At 40.2% G+C, this 16,052-nt stretch overlaps 1 protein-coding gene across 3 annotated transcripts in view; it reads left to right on the top strand.

Annotated features, from left to right (window-relative positions):
* IFT88 (intraflagellar transport 88) overlaps positions 1–16,052 on the top strand; it is a 169,321-nt gene that overhangs the window by 43,615 nt on the left and 109,654 nt on the right. For all 3 annotated transcript variants that reach the window (XM_081083541.1, XM_081083542.1, XM_081083543.1), the window contains 2 exons: positions 4,508–4,739; positions 12,805–12,875. In XM_081083541.1, the coding sequence (XP_080939667.1) occupies positions 4,508–4,739; positions 12,805–12,875 (303 nt within the window). The remainder of the gene's footprint in view (positions 1–4,507; positions 4,740–12,804; positions 12,876–16,052) is intronic.

The raw sequence follows: 16,052 nt of genomic DNA, 5'->3' as shown, positions 1-16,052 counted from the left end.
TTTAGATATAATATCAGACTGAATATATTAAGTACTTACCAATCAGGAATCAAGAGGTGCTGTAGTGCCCTGGCTAGTGTGCTCTTTGGTTAGAGCATCGGCCCAAGCACCAGGGGATTACCAGTTCCATTCCTAGTCAAGGGCATATACCTGGGTTGCAGGTTGCATCTCCAGCTTCAGTCAAGCCTGTGCAGGAGGCAATTAATCAGTGTGTCTCCCTCACATCGATGTTTCTCTCTCTCTTTTTCTCCCTCCCTCATTTTCTCCCTCCTTCTTTTTTACTCTCTTCAAATTAACAACAACAAAAAGGAGGTGATATAGTAATTAAGTTGAGCGAATAATTATTGAGAACAAGAATAGTCAGTAAAAGCATTATGAAGGAGGTGTACTTGATATAGGTGACTTAAGTGAAGAGGAAAAAAGGGGAAACATTCCAGACAAAAGGAACAACATAAGAAGAATCAGGCAAATCAGTGTTCATGATCTGGTCAGAGAATTATGAATGAATGAATGAATGAATGAATGAATGAATGAATGTAGTTGAAACAGAGGGATTATGTTGAAAAGTAGTTAGAAATAAGATGAGATCATGGCCTTTAAAATGTCTATAATCAAAAGACAGGCAATAATATTATTGAAGAGATGTGGAGAAATCGGAAACCATACATTGGTGATCTAAAATGGTATAGCCACTTTGGAATATAATTAGGCAATATCTTAAAAAGTTAAACATGGGTTTACTGTATGACCAGTGGTACTGTATGTACCACTCTTAGGTACATACCCAAGAAAGTGAAAACATGTCACATATGATCCTATGTGAATGTTCATACAACATCATTCATAATTACCAAAAGAGGAACAATCAATGTCCATCAAATAGGCAATGGATGAATGAAACGTGGTGTATTCGTACTATGGAATACTATTTGACAATATAAAAGGAATGAAGTGCTGACACATGCTACAGTATCAGGAACCTTTAAAATATTCTGCTGATAATCAAAAAACTTCAACAAACAAAAGCCCTGGACAAGACAGTTTCACAGGGGAGTTTTATCGAACATTCAAAGAAGAAATAAAACCTATCTTCCTCAGGCTATTCCAAAAAATTCAAGAGGAGGGAGCACTTCCAAGCTCTTTCTATGAAGCCAGCATTACCCTAATCCTAAAACCAGATAAAGACAATACAAAGAAAGAGAATTAGAGTCCAATATCCCTCATGAACATAGACACCAAAATCCTCGACAAAATTCTAGCAAATTGAATCCAGCATTACATTAGAAAGATCATACACCATGACCAAGTGGGATTGATTCCGGAGATGCAAGGATGGTACAATATCCGCAAATCAGTAAATGTGATACACCACATAAACAAACTGAGAGATAAAAACCATATAATCATATCCATCGATGCAGAAGAAGCATTTGACAAAATCTAACCTTTCTTGATAAAAACTCTCAGCAAGGTGGGAATAGAAGGATCATACCTCAACATAATAAAAGCCATATATGACAGACCCACAGCCAACATCATACTCAATTGGCAAAAACTAAAACCATTTCCCCTAAGAACAGGAACAAGACAGGGATGCCCACTCTCACCACTCCTGTTTGATATAGTACTGGAAGTACTAGCAATTGCTATCGGACAAAAAGAAGAAATAAGAGGCATCCAAATTGGAAAAGAAGAAGTAAAACTGTCCTTATTCACAGATGACATGATATACATGGAAAACCCCAAAGACTCTATCAAAAAACTACTAGACTTAATAAATGAATTTGAGCCGTAACTGGTTTGGCTCAGTGGATAGAGCGTCGGCCTGCGGACTGAAAGGTCCCAGGTTCGATTCTGGTCAAGGGCGTGTACCTTGGTTGCGGGCACATCCCCAGTGGGAGGTGTGCAGGAGGCGGCTGATCAATGTTTCTCTCTCATCGATGTTTCTAACTATCTCTCTTCCTCTCTGTAAAAAATCAATAAAATATATTTTAAAATGAATGAATGAATGAATTTGGCAATGTAGCAGGATACAAAATAAACACCCAGAAGTCTATGGCTTTTCTATACACTAATAATGAACTCAAAGAAAGAGAAATTTAAAAAGCAATCCCATTTATCATTGCATCAAGAAAATTAAGATACCTAGGAATAAACTTAATCAAGGAGACAAAGGACCTGTACTCAGAAAATTTCAGGACACTAAAAAAAGAGATAGAGGAAGACATGAACAACTGGAAGAATACACCATGTTCATAGATTGGTAGAATCAACATCATTAAAATGTCCCTACTACCCAAAGCAATCTGTAAATTCAACGCAATCCCCATTAAAATACCAATGGCATACTTCAAAGACCTAGAACAAATTCTCCAAAAATTCATCTGGAATAATAAAAGACCCCGAATAGCTGCAGCAATCTTGAGAAAGAAGAACAATGTTGGAGGGATCACAATACCAGATATCAAGCTATACTACAAAGCCACTGTTCTCAAAACTACCTGGTACTGGCATAAGAACACACATATAGACCAGTGGAACAGAACAGAGAACCAGAAATCAACACAAGCCAGTATGCTCAATTAATATTTGACAAAGGAGACAAGAGCATACAATGGAGACAGTCTCTTCAATAAATGGTGTTGGGAAAATTGGACAGATACTTGCAAAAAAAATGAAACTACACCACCAACTTACACCATACACAAAAATAATCTCAAAATGGATAAAGGACTTGAATGTAAGATGGGAAACCATAAAAATCTTAGAAGAAGCCATAGGCAGCAAAATAGCAGACATTTGTCGTAGCAATATACTGATACAGCTCCTAGGGCAGTGGAAACTAAAGAGAAAATAAACAAATGGGACTACATCAAAATAAAAAGCTGCTGCACAGCAAAAGAAGCCATCAACAAAACAAGAAAGCCCACTGCATGAAAGAACATATTTGCCAATGTTATCTCCCATAAGAGTTTAATCTCCAACATTTACAGGGAACTCATACAATTTAACAAAAGGAAGATAAACAGTCCAATCAAAAAATGGGCAACGGACCTAAATAGATACTTTTCAAAAGAGGACATTCAGAAAGCCATGAGACATGAAAACATTCTCAAAGTCACTAATCATCCAAGAAATGCAAATCAAAACAACGAGTTACCATCTCACACCTGACTATCATCAACAAATCAGCAAACGACAAGTGCTGGAGAGGATGTGGAGAAAAAGGAACCCTCCTTCATTGCTGGTGGGAATGCAGACTGGTGTAGCCACTGTGGAAAACAGTATGGCGTTTCCTCAAAAAATTAAAAATGGAACTGCCATTTGACCCAGGAATACCACTTCTAGGAATATATCCCAAGACCTCAGAAACACCAATCAGAAAGGATATATGCACCCCTATGTTCATAGCAGCACAATTTACAATAGCTAAGATTTGGAAACAGCCTAAATGCCTGTCAGCAGAAGAATGGATTAGAAAATTGTGGTACATCTACATAATGGAATACTATGCTGCTGTAAAAAAGAAGAAATTCTTAACCATTTGCAACAGCATAGATGGAACTGGAGAGCATTATGCTAACTGAAATAAGCCAGTGAAAGATAATACCACATGATCTCACTTATTTGTGGAATATAAAGAACATTATACACTGTTGAACAAAAATAGATAGAGGCAAAGAAGCATTGAACAGACTGTCAAACTACAGCGGGAAGGCAGGGGAGGGTTGGGGGGATAAGAGATCAACCAAAGGACCTGTATGCATGCATATAAGCACAACCAACAGACGCAAGACACTTGGGGGGTGGGGGGTGAGGGCAATTGTTGGAGTAGGAGGGGCCAGGGAGGACGTCAATGAGGGAAGAAAAGGAGACATAGGCACTATTTGTAATACCTTAAACAATAAAATAAAATTTAAAAAATGATTCTGCTGATTGAGAGACATCAACACAAAAATGTCACATTTGTATGAGTCCATTTATATGCAGCATCTAAAAAAGGCAAATCCAGAGACAAAGGAAGGAGGTTAGGGCCCTGGCTGGGTAGCTCAGTTGGTTGACAAATACAAGAATTAAACAATGAATGCATAAATAAGTGAAACAATAAACTTATGTTTCTCTCTCTCTCTCTCTCTCTCTCTCTCTCTCTCTCCCCCCCCCCCCGCCCCCTCTCGCCCCCCTCTCATAAAAGAAAGGAGGTTAGTATTGTCCAGGGCTGGAGGTGATAACGGGAGTGACAGCTGATGGGCACAGGTTTTCTTTCTAGGGTGATGGAAATTACTTAATAAGAGCATGGTTGTAGTTCCACAACTGTATGAATATAGTAGTTGTCATTGAAGCAAATACTGAAAACAAATAAATTTTATGATATGAGCTCAGTAAAGCTTTAGGAAAACAAAGCAAAAAACTCAAGTAGAATAGAAATGAAGGGAACTATCTGTGGAGTGTCTGACTACTGTACTGAGGAGTTCAGATTTAAAGCTGATCCTTGTTTATTTCTCTTTAGGATTAAAATTATGCAGAACATTGGAGTTACATTTATTAAAACTGGCCAGTACTCTGATGCCATTAATTCGTTTGAGCACATAATGAGCATGGCACCAAACCTGAAGGCTGGCTTCAACCTCATTCTCAGTTACTTTGCTGTTGGAGATCGAGAGAAAATGAAGAAGGCTTTCCAAAAACTGATTGCTGTTCCATTAGAAATTGATGAAGATGATAAATACATTTCACCAAGTGTGAGTATGAGGAAGACTGGTAGCCAGCTCTTAGTTATCCATGCTTTTCTTTTTCCAGAAATGAAAAAGTTGGAGTGGATGACTTCTTAGGTTTCTCCCAGCCCTGTATTAATGTATTTTTTAAAAAATATATTTTATTGATTTTTTACAGAGAGGAAGGGAGAGAGAGAGAGAGAGAGAGAGAGAGAGAGAGAGTCAGAAACATCGATGAGAGAGAAGCATCAATCAGCTACCTCCTGCACATCTCCTACTGGGGATGTGCCCGCAACCCAGGTACATGCCCTTGACCGGAATCGAACCTTGGACCCTTCAGTCCGCAGGCCAATGCTCTATCTACTGAGCCAAACCGGTTTCGGCAATGTATTTTAATTGAGTAAGTTTAATTAATGCATTTTCATTTATTATTTAAATTAGCTTGAGAATGGGACTCCATTGAAATAGGGGTAGAAAGTATGGTTAAAACAGACTGTGCAGTTTCAGTCAGAAAACAACAACAACAATATTAGGAAAAACAAGATATGTGCCAGGAACCTGTAATACTCTCAAGAGTGAAAATAAATTAAAAAAAAAAAAAAAAGAGCAATAGCCCTGGCCCACACACCTACCAGTCGCAGGTTCGATTCCCAATCAAGAGCATGAACCTGGGTTGCAGATTCGATCCCCAGCCCTGGTCGTGGCATTGTGGGAGGCAGCCAATCAGTGTGTCTCTCTCACATCAGTGTTTCTCTCTCTCTTCCTCCCCCACTTCCTTTCACACTCTCTAAAAATCATGGAAAAAATATCCTTGAGTGAGGATTAACCAAAAAAAAAAAAAGAAAGAAAGAAAGAGAGTAATATAAAGCCTTTTAATTGCTTAGTTGAGCAGAGGGAACTTAAACCATATGTACTAAATACATCAAGAATAAAAATAAGTAATTCCTCATCTTTACTCATAGAATTCAGCATAATACAAAAGTCATATTTTCAAAGACCTGAGCAGATACTATATAAAGTGAAAAAAAAAAAAAAAAACCAAGTGAAAAATACTCATACTTAAACATAACCTGGAAGGAAGAATACCAAAATAGACACTGTATTTTCTGGAATAAGATTCTTTTTCTTTTTTTGTTATTAATATTCATATTCTTTTTATTCTATTTTTTTAAATCTTTACAGATGTCCTTTTTATTTCCTTTTGCCCCCCTCTACCCAATTCCCACCCCACCCCAGGTCTTCACCACTCTATTGTCTGTGTCCATAGTTAATGCACATCCTATATAATAAAAGACTAATATGCAAATTGACCAAACGGTGAAACTACCAGTCGCTATGATGCTCACTGATCACCATGGGGCAGACACTCAACACAGGAGCGCCACTCAGGGGGAGCGCCACTCAGCCAGAAGCCCTGAGCCAGGCTCATGGCTGGCGAGCACAATGGCGGTGGTTGGAGCCTCTCCCACCTCATGGCAGCGCTAAGGATGTCCAGCAGGCGGCTTAGGCCCGCAAGCAGGCCTAAGCTGTCAGTTGGACATCCCCTGAGGGCTCCCAGACTGCAAGAGGGCACAGGCCAGGCTGAGGGACCGCCCCCCCCCCAAGTTCATGAATTTCGTGCACTGGGCTTCTAGTATGCATATAAGATCCTTTGTTAATCTCTTCCGCCCTTCCCTCTGATATTCGTCAGTCTATTCCATGTTTCCATGCCTCTGATTCTATTTTATATCACCAGTTTATTTTATTCTATAGATTTCTTATTCATTTATTTTTAAATTTAGTTGTTGATAGATATGTATTTATTGCCATTTTATTGTTCATATTGTTTATCTTTTTCTTCTTCTATTGCTTCTTCCTCTTCTTAAAGAATGCCCTTCAACATTTTATGTAATACTGGTTTGGTGGTGATGAACTCCTTTAGCTTTTTCTTGTCTGTGAAGCTCTCTATCTGACCTTCAATTTTAAATGATAGTTTTGCTGGGTAAAGTAATCTTGGTTGTAGGCCCTTGCTATACATCACTTTGAATATTTCTTGCCACCCCCTTATGGCCTGCAAAGTTTCTGTTGAGAAATTTGCTAACAGTCATATGGGCGCTCCCTTGTAGGTGATTAACTGCTTTCCTCTTGCTGCTTTTAAGATTCCCCCCTTGTCTTTAACCCTTGGCATTTTATTTTATTTTATTCTTTAAATGTATTTATTTATTGATTTCAGAGAGGAAGGGAGAAGGAGAGAGATAGAATCATCAATGATGCGAGAGAATCATTGATCGGCTGCCTCCTGCATGCCCCCCACTGGGGATCAAGCCCGCAACCCAGGCATGTGCCCTTGGCCGGAATTGAACCTGGGACCCTTCAATCCCTAAGCTGACGCTCTACCCACCGAACCAAGCCGGCCAGGGCTAACACTTGGCATTTTAATTATGTGTCGTGGTGCAGGCCTCTTTGGATTCCTCTGGATTGGGACTTTCTGTGCTTCCTGGACTTGTGTGTCTATTTCTTTCACCAGGTAGGGGAAGTTTTCTGTTATTATTTCTTCAAATACGTTTTTAATATCTTGTTCTCTCTCTTCTCCTTCTGGCATCCCTATAATGAGAATGTTGTTGTTATTGAAGTTGTCCCAGAGGCTACTTGCACTATCTTCATTTTATTATTTTTTCTTTTTGCTCTTCTGATTTGGTGTTTTTTGCTTCCTCATATTCCAGATTGTTGATTTGATTCTCAGAATCCTCTACTCTACTGTTGAATCCCTGTAAATTATTCTTCATTTCAGTTAGTGTATGCTTAATTTCTGATTGGTCCTTTTTCATGTCTTTGAAATTCTCACTAAGATCCTTGACAGTCTCACTAAGTCCCTTGAAGCTCTCATGAAGATTCTTCAGTAACCTTATAACTGTGGTTTTGAATTCTGTATCCAGTAATTTACTTGCTTCCATTTCTTTCATTTGTGACATATTTCTTTGTCTCCCCATATTTCTTTGGCTGCTTCCCTGTGTTTGTTTCTATGTACTGGGTGTACCAGTTAATAATGCAGATTTTGTAATCAAAGAAAACACGGTAATTTCAAGAGAAACATCAAAAGTGCTTTATTCAAAGTAATTTCCATAGCTAGCTACACATTTCCCCCATCTCTCAGGTAATTTGTGGATACTGTCCCAATAGAACCTTTTGTGTTTTGAGGCAAACCATTCGGAGACCCATTTTCCACTTCTTCAAGTGTTTTGAAGTGCTGCTCAGAAAGTGCATGTGCCATCGATCAGAATAAGTGGTAATCTGAAGGAGCAAGGTCTGGTGAATACAGCAGGTGGGTTAATACTTCCAGGCAAGATCTTTTAACGTGTCTTTAACTGGTTTTGAAGTGTGTGATAGTGTGTCATCATGAAGCAAAATTACTTTGCCGTGTCTCCTGGCACATTCTGGTCATTTCATGATCACAGCGTGGTCCAGATTGATCATTTGTTGTCGGTAGCAATCAGTATTAACAGTTTCATCTGGTTTTAGAAGCTCATAATACACCATACCTTCCTGATTCCACCAAACGCAGAGCATTGTCTTCTTTCCGAAGCGATTTGGTCTTGCAGTTGATGTTGATGGTTGACCTGGATCAACCCATGATTTTGTGCATTTGGGATTCTCAAAGTACGTCCACTTTTCATCGCCAGTCACAATTTGATGCAAAAAAAGACTTTCTTTCGTGCCATTGAAGAAACATTTTACTGATGACTTTTCGGTTTTCCATTTGTCTTTCGTTGATGTAGCACCCATTTTCCTTCCTTTAAAATCTTTCCCATTGCTTGTAAATGATCAGAAATTGTTTGCTGAGCAACATTTAATCTTTCTGCAAGTTGTTTTTGAGTTTGACATGCATCTTCATCCAATAATGCTTGTAATTGTTGGTCTTCAAACTTTTTCGGTTGACCTGGACGTTCTTTGTCTTTTACATCGAAATCATCACTTTTAAAGCGTTTAAACCAGCATTCACAAGTATCTGAGATAGAGCATGTTCACCATAAGCTTCCTGAAGTATACAATAACTTTTTCTTCAAAATAAAGTAATGAATTAAAACTTCCCGCAAATGCTCTTTTTTTGGCATGAAATTAGACATTTTTAAACGTAAAAATACCTATGATGTTAACACCTTCAGCAAATTTGACATATGAAGTTTTGAAGCTTGCTGTCAATACAACAAAATAGCATATATACCAAATTGCATATATATCACCATATGTGTAACTCCATCTATTGAAAAAAAAATCTGCATTATTAACTGGTACACCTAGCATTAAGTAGAGCTGCTATGTCTCCTGGAGTTGGTAACGTGGCCTTGTATATAGTAGGTGTCCTGTAGGGCCCAGTGGCTCAGCCTCCTAGATCACCTGAGCTGAGCACTCTAGGTGCACCCTTGTATGGACTGTGAGCACAGTCTTGTTGTAGTTGAGCCTTGATTGCTGTTGGTGTCACTGAGAGGAATTGACCTCCAGGCCAGTTGGCTGTGAGGACAAGCTGAGACACTGTGGAATAACTGCAGTGCAGGAAACACCCTTATGGACCAGTTGGGTTTTGGTGCTCACTGAGTGTGCCCCTTGAGTGTGTCACTGTGGATGTGTAGAGTTGTAATCTGGTATGGACTGAAGCTTCCCACTGGGTGCACTAGCTCTGGAGTCTCCAAGGAGGTGCAAAGTCACCACTGCCTGGGGCCACCTGTCAGGAGCTACAGAGAGATCTGCAGATGGCTACTACTTGTATTGAGTTTGGAAGTGCCCAGACAAGGCCCAGCTGTGAAGCAAGGCAGGCTGGTGTTAATGCCAGTCTTGGGCCTTTTATGGGTAGGTTTGGGGTACGCAGACACCAGCTGCTGCTTGTTTGAGAGATTTTAGCAAAGTCTCAAGGCTGAGCCAGGACAGGCCATTGGTATGGAAAAGTTGCTGCAAACAGCTTGGGGGAGTAGGGGACCTCAGCCCAGCCTGTGCCCTCTCGCAGTCCAGGACCCCTCGGGGGATGTCTGCCTGCCGGTTTAGGCCTGATCCTTAGGCCGGCAGTCAGACATCACTTTTGCAATCCGGGACCCCTCACTCCTTACCGCCCGCCTGCAGCGGAGGCTGGAGAGGCTCCCACCACTGCCACTGCGCTTGCCAGCCATGAGCCCGGCCTCTGGCTGAGCAGCACTCCTCCTGTGGGAGTGCACTGACCACCAGGGGGCAGCTCCTGCATTGAGCGTCTGCCCCCTGGTGGTCAGTGCACATCATAGCAGCTGTTCAGTCGATTTGCATATTAGGGTTTTATTATATAGGATAAGTATTTTATACTTAGTAAATAGTTGTTTTCATTCGCTTTGGCAATCTCTGTCTTACAATTGGTGCAGTTTGACCATATATATATATATTTTTTAATATTTTTTATTGATTAAGATATTACATATGTGTACCCTCTACCCTTCCATCCCCCCCCCCCCCCGCTCATCCCCTCACCCCCCCCCCCCGTTGTCCGTGTCCATTGGTTAGGCCTATATGCTTGCATATAAGTCCTTTGGTTGATCTTTCCCCCTTGCCCCCACCCTCCCCTACCTTCCCTCCAAGGCCCGACAGTCCAATAAATGCCTCTCCGTCTCTGGATCAGTCCTTGTTCATCAGTTTATGTTATTCATTATATTCCACAAATGAGTGAGATCCTGTGGTATTTATCCGCTCTCCAGTTCCATCCATGCTGTGGCAAATGGTAAGAGATCCTTTTTCTTCTTCCTCTTCTTAAAGAATACCTTTCAGCATTTCATATAATGCTGGTTTGGTGGTGATGAACTCCTTTAGCTTTTGCTTATCCGTGAAGCTCTTTATCTGACCTTCCATTCTGAATGATAGCTTTGCTGGATAAAGTAATCTTGGTTGCAGGTTCTTGCTATTCATCTCTTTGAATATTTCTTGCCACTCTCTTCTGGCCTGCATGGTTTCTGTTGAGAAATCAGCTGACAGTCGAATGGGTACTCCCTTGTAGGTAACTGACTGTCTTTCTCTTGCTGCTTTTAAGATTCTCTCTTTATCTTTTGCTCTTGGCATTTTAATTATGATGTGTCTTGGTGTGGTCCTCTTTGGATTCCTTTTGTTTGGGGTTCTCTGCGCTTTCTGGACTTGTAGGTCCATTTCTTTCACCAGGTGGGGGAAGTTTTCTGTCATTATTTCTTCAAAAAGGTTTTCAATATCTTGCCCTCTCTCTCCTTCTGGTACCCCTATAATTCTGATGTTGGTACGCTTGAAGTCCCAGAGGTTCCTTACACTATCTTCATATTTTTTGAATCTCTTTTCTTTTTTCTTTTTCGGTTGGGTATTTTTTGTTTCTTTGTATTTCAAATCTTTGACTTGATTCTTGGGATCCTCTTGTCTGCTGTTGGATCTCTGTAAATTATTCTTTATTTCAGTCAGTGTATGCTTAATTTCTAGTTGGTTCTTTTTCATGTCCTCCATGGTCTCACTATACTCCTTGAGGGATTCATTAAATTTATCGGCGGTTTCCATAAAATTCTTGAAAAACCTTATAAACGTGGCCTTGAACTCTATATCCAGTCGTTTGCTTTCCTCCGTTTCTGCCATTTGTAACCTGTTTCTTTGTCTCCGCATTTTGGCTGCTTCCCTGTGTTGATAGAGTGGCCCTGCGCGCCAGGTGTCCTGTAGGGCCCAGTGGCTCAGCCTCCCCAGTTACCTGGGGTGGACACTCTTGGTGCACTCTTGGTGCCTTGGTTGTTGTAGGATCACTGGGAGGAATTGACCTCCAGGCCAATTGGCTGTGGGAATCAGCTGTGTCTGAAGTGGGAGAGTGGTCCCCCTCTGACCACTGGGTACAGTGGCTCCTGGATCTAAGGAGGTGCTAATTCAGCCCCTGCCTGAGGCCACACAGCAGGAGCCACGAAGAGGCTCAGCTGTGAAGCAATGCAAGCCGCTGCGGGGCCTTGGGCCTTCTCTTGGAAGTTCCGGGTCTGCCTGGCTGGGCTGTAGTTAGGTACATTCACATGCAAAAGCCTCTGCCGCAGCCTGGGTGGGGCGGGGTCTCAGGGAGTCAAAGGGCGGAGAAAGCAGCTATGGTGATTCTCCGCGCCCGGAGTTGCGCGTCTCAGTGTCCCAGTAATGGCTGCAAGCACCTCTGAGGGAAAGCCGCCCTCAAGTTCGCCTGCTGCCGCCTGACAGAACAGCTTCTCCCCGTATGAGTCCTGGGTCCCCAGAGACTTCCCGGAACCGGAGTTCAGAGCAGTCAGGAGCTTGTGATTCAAAAAGACAGCCGCGTCCTCAGGTGCCACCCCCTTTCCGCGCACGCGAGCCGCCGCCGTACCTCTGCACTTCACCTCCGCAGCTCCTCTGGCTCTCAGCGTGCTTTTCTTTTCTTCTAGTTGTAGAAATTACACTCAGCCAGCCTTCCTGTTGTTCTGGACGATGTTTGCTCCGTCCTTTGGGATATTTTTCAATTGTTGTGTGAGGCGACTATTTCCCGGTGTTTATCTATGCCGCCATCTTAGTTTCTCCTCTTGACCATATATTTTAATCTAATTATTGCTATATTAGAGGTTAAGTGTGTAATTTTAATTTTTGTTTTATTACTTATTTTTGTTTGTTTCTGTTTTATTTTCCTGCTTATGGCAGGAGTTTTCTGGAATTCCATTTTTATTATTTTTTAATGTTTTTGAGTGTATCACTTCATATAGCATTTTTAGGATTGCTCTAGGTATTGCATTTGTATATATATTATTAAAGTCTACTGGTGTCATCATTTTACCAGCTCTAATAAAGTATCAAAATCTTGAAAAAAAATCCTCTGGTGAGGATTAACAAACAAAACGAACAGAATTGACAATATTATACAGCTTCTGTGTACTAGGTCCTTTTCTGTCTAGCCTGACTTTTTTATCAGTTGCCCAGAATCTGTTAGTTCACTAGAGAATGTGACAGGTAATCAGAAATAGGAAAAAAAAAACCTACTTTACATAAGGGAAAGTGGTGTAGAAAGATTAATTTTCTGTTCATTTTCTACAACTAGTTAGTGATAAGGTTGAAATCTAAGTTCTTGATTTTTATTCGTGACTTGTTCTTTTTTCCCCCCAATTTTATTTCCCAGGATGATCCACATACTAACTTAGTGATTGAAGCTATAAAAAATGATCATCTAAGGCAAATGGAACGTGAAAGGTAATATTTGGGGCACTAAATAATTAAAACTTGATAATATTGTTTAAATTTATATAAAAGAGTCAAATGTGCATATGATTATTTCTTTGAAAACTTGTTATATGCACTATATTTCTTGAATAGACTTACTGTTTCATCATTTCTATACTTTACTGGATTCTCTTTTTTCTTCACAATAATCACATTACTCATTTGATTCCAGTTATTCTTCCCCAGTTACTCTTATTTCCTTGTAACTTACTTTCCCTCTGTATTTGGTGCCACATTGGAATTTTGTTTACGTTACCTTTATTTATTTATTTATTTATTTATTTAAAATATATTTTATTGATTTTTTACAGAGAGGAAGGGAGAGAGATAGAGAGTTAGAAACATCGATGAGCGAGAAACATCAATCAGCTGCCTCCTGCACATCTCCCACTGAGGATGTGCCCACAACCCAGGTACATGCCCTTGACCGGAATCAAACCCGGGGCCCTTCAGTCCGCAGGCCGACGCTCTGTCCACTGAGCCAAACCGGTTTCGGCACGTTACCTTTATTTTTTTAAAAAATTATATCTTTATGTGTTTTTGTCCAGCCTCCCAATTAAATTTCAACTCCCAAAGACAAAATTATTTCTATTTTATTCCTTCAGTCTGGTACTAGTCTCTGCAAAGTATGTTTTGAAACTTCTAATACTTATTGAATATTCAACTTGTATATTAGCAGTATATCACATGATATACAGGGCCCTTAGTTGTTTTTTAATTGTGGTACAATACACATAACATAGAGTTTACCATCTAAACTATGGTCCATAATTCTTCATGGTTCTGTAGTGTTAATTAAGTACATTCACAATGATTCGTAACAAGAACTTCCCTCAAATTCCTAAACTGCAACTCTGTACCCATGAACAACTCTCCAGCATCCCCTTCCCAGCCCCTAGCACCCACCTTTCTACTTTTTGGTCTGTGAATTTGTCTGCTCTAGGAACCTTATGTAGGTGAAACCACATTATTTGTCCTTTTGTGACTGTCTTATTTCACTTAGCATAGTGTCCTCAAGGTTCATCCATGTTGTAACAAGGGTCAGAATTTCCTTCCTTTTTAAGTCTGTACAATATTTCATTATATGTATGGAGGGCCCTTAATCTTTAGGAAGTAGTTTAACTTTTAAAAGGAGACTTGTACTTCTGGAGAGATAAGAATAGATGCACTTTCCTCTGTTCTTCTCACTAAGTCCAAATAACAACTCTGGAAATTACATGTAAATATGTATATGGAGTAAAATGGAGAGAAGAGGCTAGATCAAGGTATCTTGGGACATGATCAGTGAGTTCCCTTCATGTTTCTCAGATTTGGAGCTGAAGAAGCTGGAAAGCAGAAAATGCTCATGGGTGCATTAGACAAACAAACAAAAGACCTACTTTCTCTAGCTACAGGACAAGGAAAGGGGTAGGCCAGCAAGACAGAAAACTTTTAGACCAATACCACAGAAAAAAAAAACACCTGCCGAAACCGGTTTGGCTCAGTGGATAGAGCGTCGACCTGCAGACTGAAGGATCCCGCGTTCGATTCCAGTCAAGGGCATGTACCTGGGTTGCGGGCACATCCCTGGTGGGAGATGTGCAGGAGGCAGCTGATCGATGTTTCTCTCTCATCAATGTTTCTAACTCTCTATCTCTCTCCCTTCCTCTCTGTAAAAAATCAATAAAATATATTTTTAAAAACCCCCAAAAAACCAAAACACCTGCCCTACCCCATGCATGCCAGCAAAAACCAAGTGAGAGAGCCAGACTCCCACCCTCACAAGGCCAAGTAGGGAGCCAGGACTTTAATCCCCAAAGGCCCTTAATGAGTCTCACCACTCTGTGGTTTCAGTGGACAGTACATGTGGAGTCTAGAATTCCACCCCACCAGGCAATAACGAGGCAGTCCTCCCTCTCACCTGGGGTGGTGTCAGGGGAGATAGTGGATAATTAAGAATTTTCAGCAGCAGCAGTAACAAGGCCACCCCACTGTGGTGTCAGTAGGAACATGGTGAAAGTAGGAACTCCTCCTCCACCCAGCAGAAATGAGGGTACCCTCCTATCTTGGGTGTCAAAGAGACCATGCGGGGAAACTGGACTTCTTTTATACAGCAACACAAAGGTGATGTCTCTTCTTCCCCTGCCAGAATGATGTCAAAAAAGTAGCCAAAACAAAAGACTTAAAATAAAATTCAGTCTAATAATGCAAAATGTTCAAGTTTTTATAAAAAATCACTCATAATAACAAGAAAATCTTAAATTCAATGAAAAACAATTGATAGATGCCAACATTGAGATAACAGAGACGTTAGACTTATCTGACAAACTTTAAAGCAACTATGATAAAAAAGGGCTCCAACAAGCAATTATGAACATGCTTAAAATAAATTAAAAAATAGAATACCACCTGGCCACGTGGCTCAGTTGGTTGGAGCATCATCCTGTACACCAAAAGATTGCAGGCTCGATTCCCAGTTGGGCCATATACCTAGGTTTTGGATTTGATCCCTGATCAAGGCATGTATGGGAGGCAACTGATTGATGTTTCTCTCTCACACCAATGTTTTTCTCTCTCTCCCTTCCTCTATCAAAAAAAAAAAAAAATCAATGAAAAACATACCCATGGTTAAAGACTAAAAAGAAAAAATAGAACCCTTCAGAAAAGCAGTATTCTCAGCAAGAAAATATTACTATTAGACCTCAGTTTAAATATTGTAAAATAATTAGGTCATTTTATTATACCACTTAAATATCATCCAATAAATATAAGACTATATATTAAAAAAAGAAGAGCCAAATGGAAATTTTAGAACTACAAATTACAATAACTGAAATAGAAATTTCCACAAATGGTCTCAATAGGAGAATGAATGGGAGAGAGGAAAGATTCAATGAACTAGAAGATAGAAAATGGAAATTACTGAATCTGAACAACAGAGGGAAAGTGGACCCAAAATTTTTTAAAAAAATGAACAGAGCCTCAGGAACTTCTCGGACTTTAACAGAAGATCTAATATTTGCGTCATCCATGTCTGGGAAGGAGAGGAGAAAGAGATGAGGCTAAAGAAATGATGGCTGGTAACTCTCCAAACTTAGCAAGAAAAAAACCCTACAATTAGAAAAACTGAACAAATCCCAAAGAGGATAAACAAGGAAATCTATGTCA

This window comes from Myotis nattereri (assembly GCF_964212035.1).
Source record: "Myotis nattereri genome assembly, chromosome: 2".
NCBI classification, from domain to species: domain Eukaryota; kingdom Metazoa; phylum Chordata; class Mammalia; order Chiroptera; family Vespertilionidae; genus Myotis; species Myotis nattereri.
The sequence above is the reverse complement of the archived record's forward strand: the minus strand, read 5'-3'. Positions and strand labels throughout refer to the sequence as shown.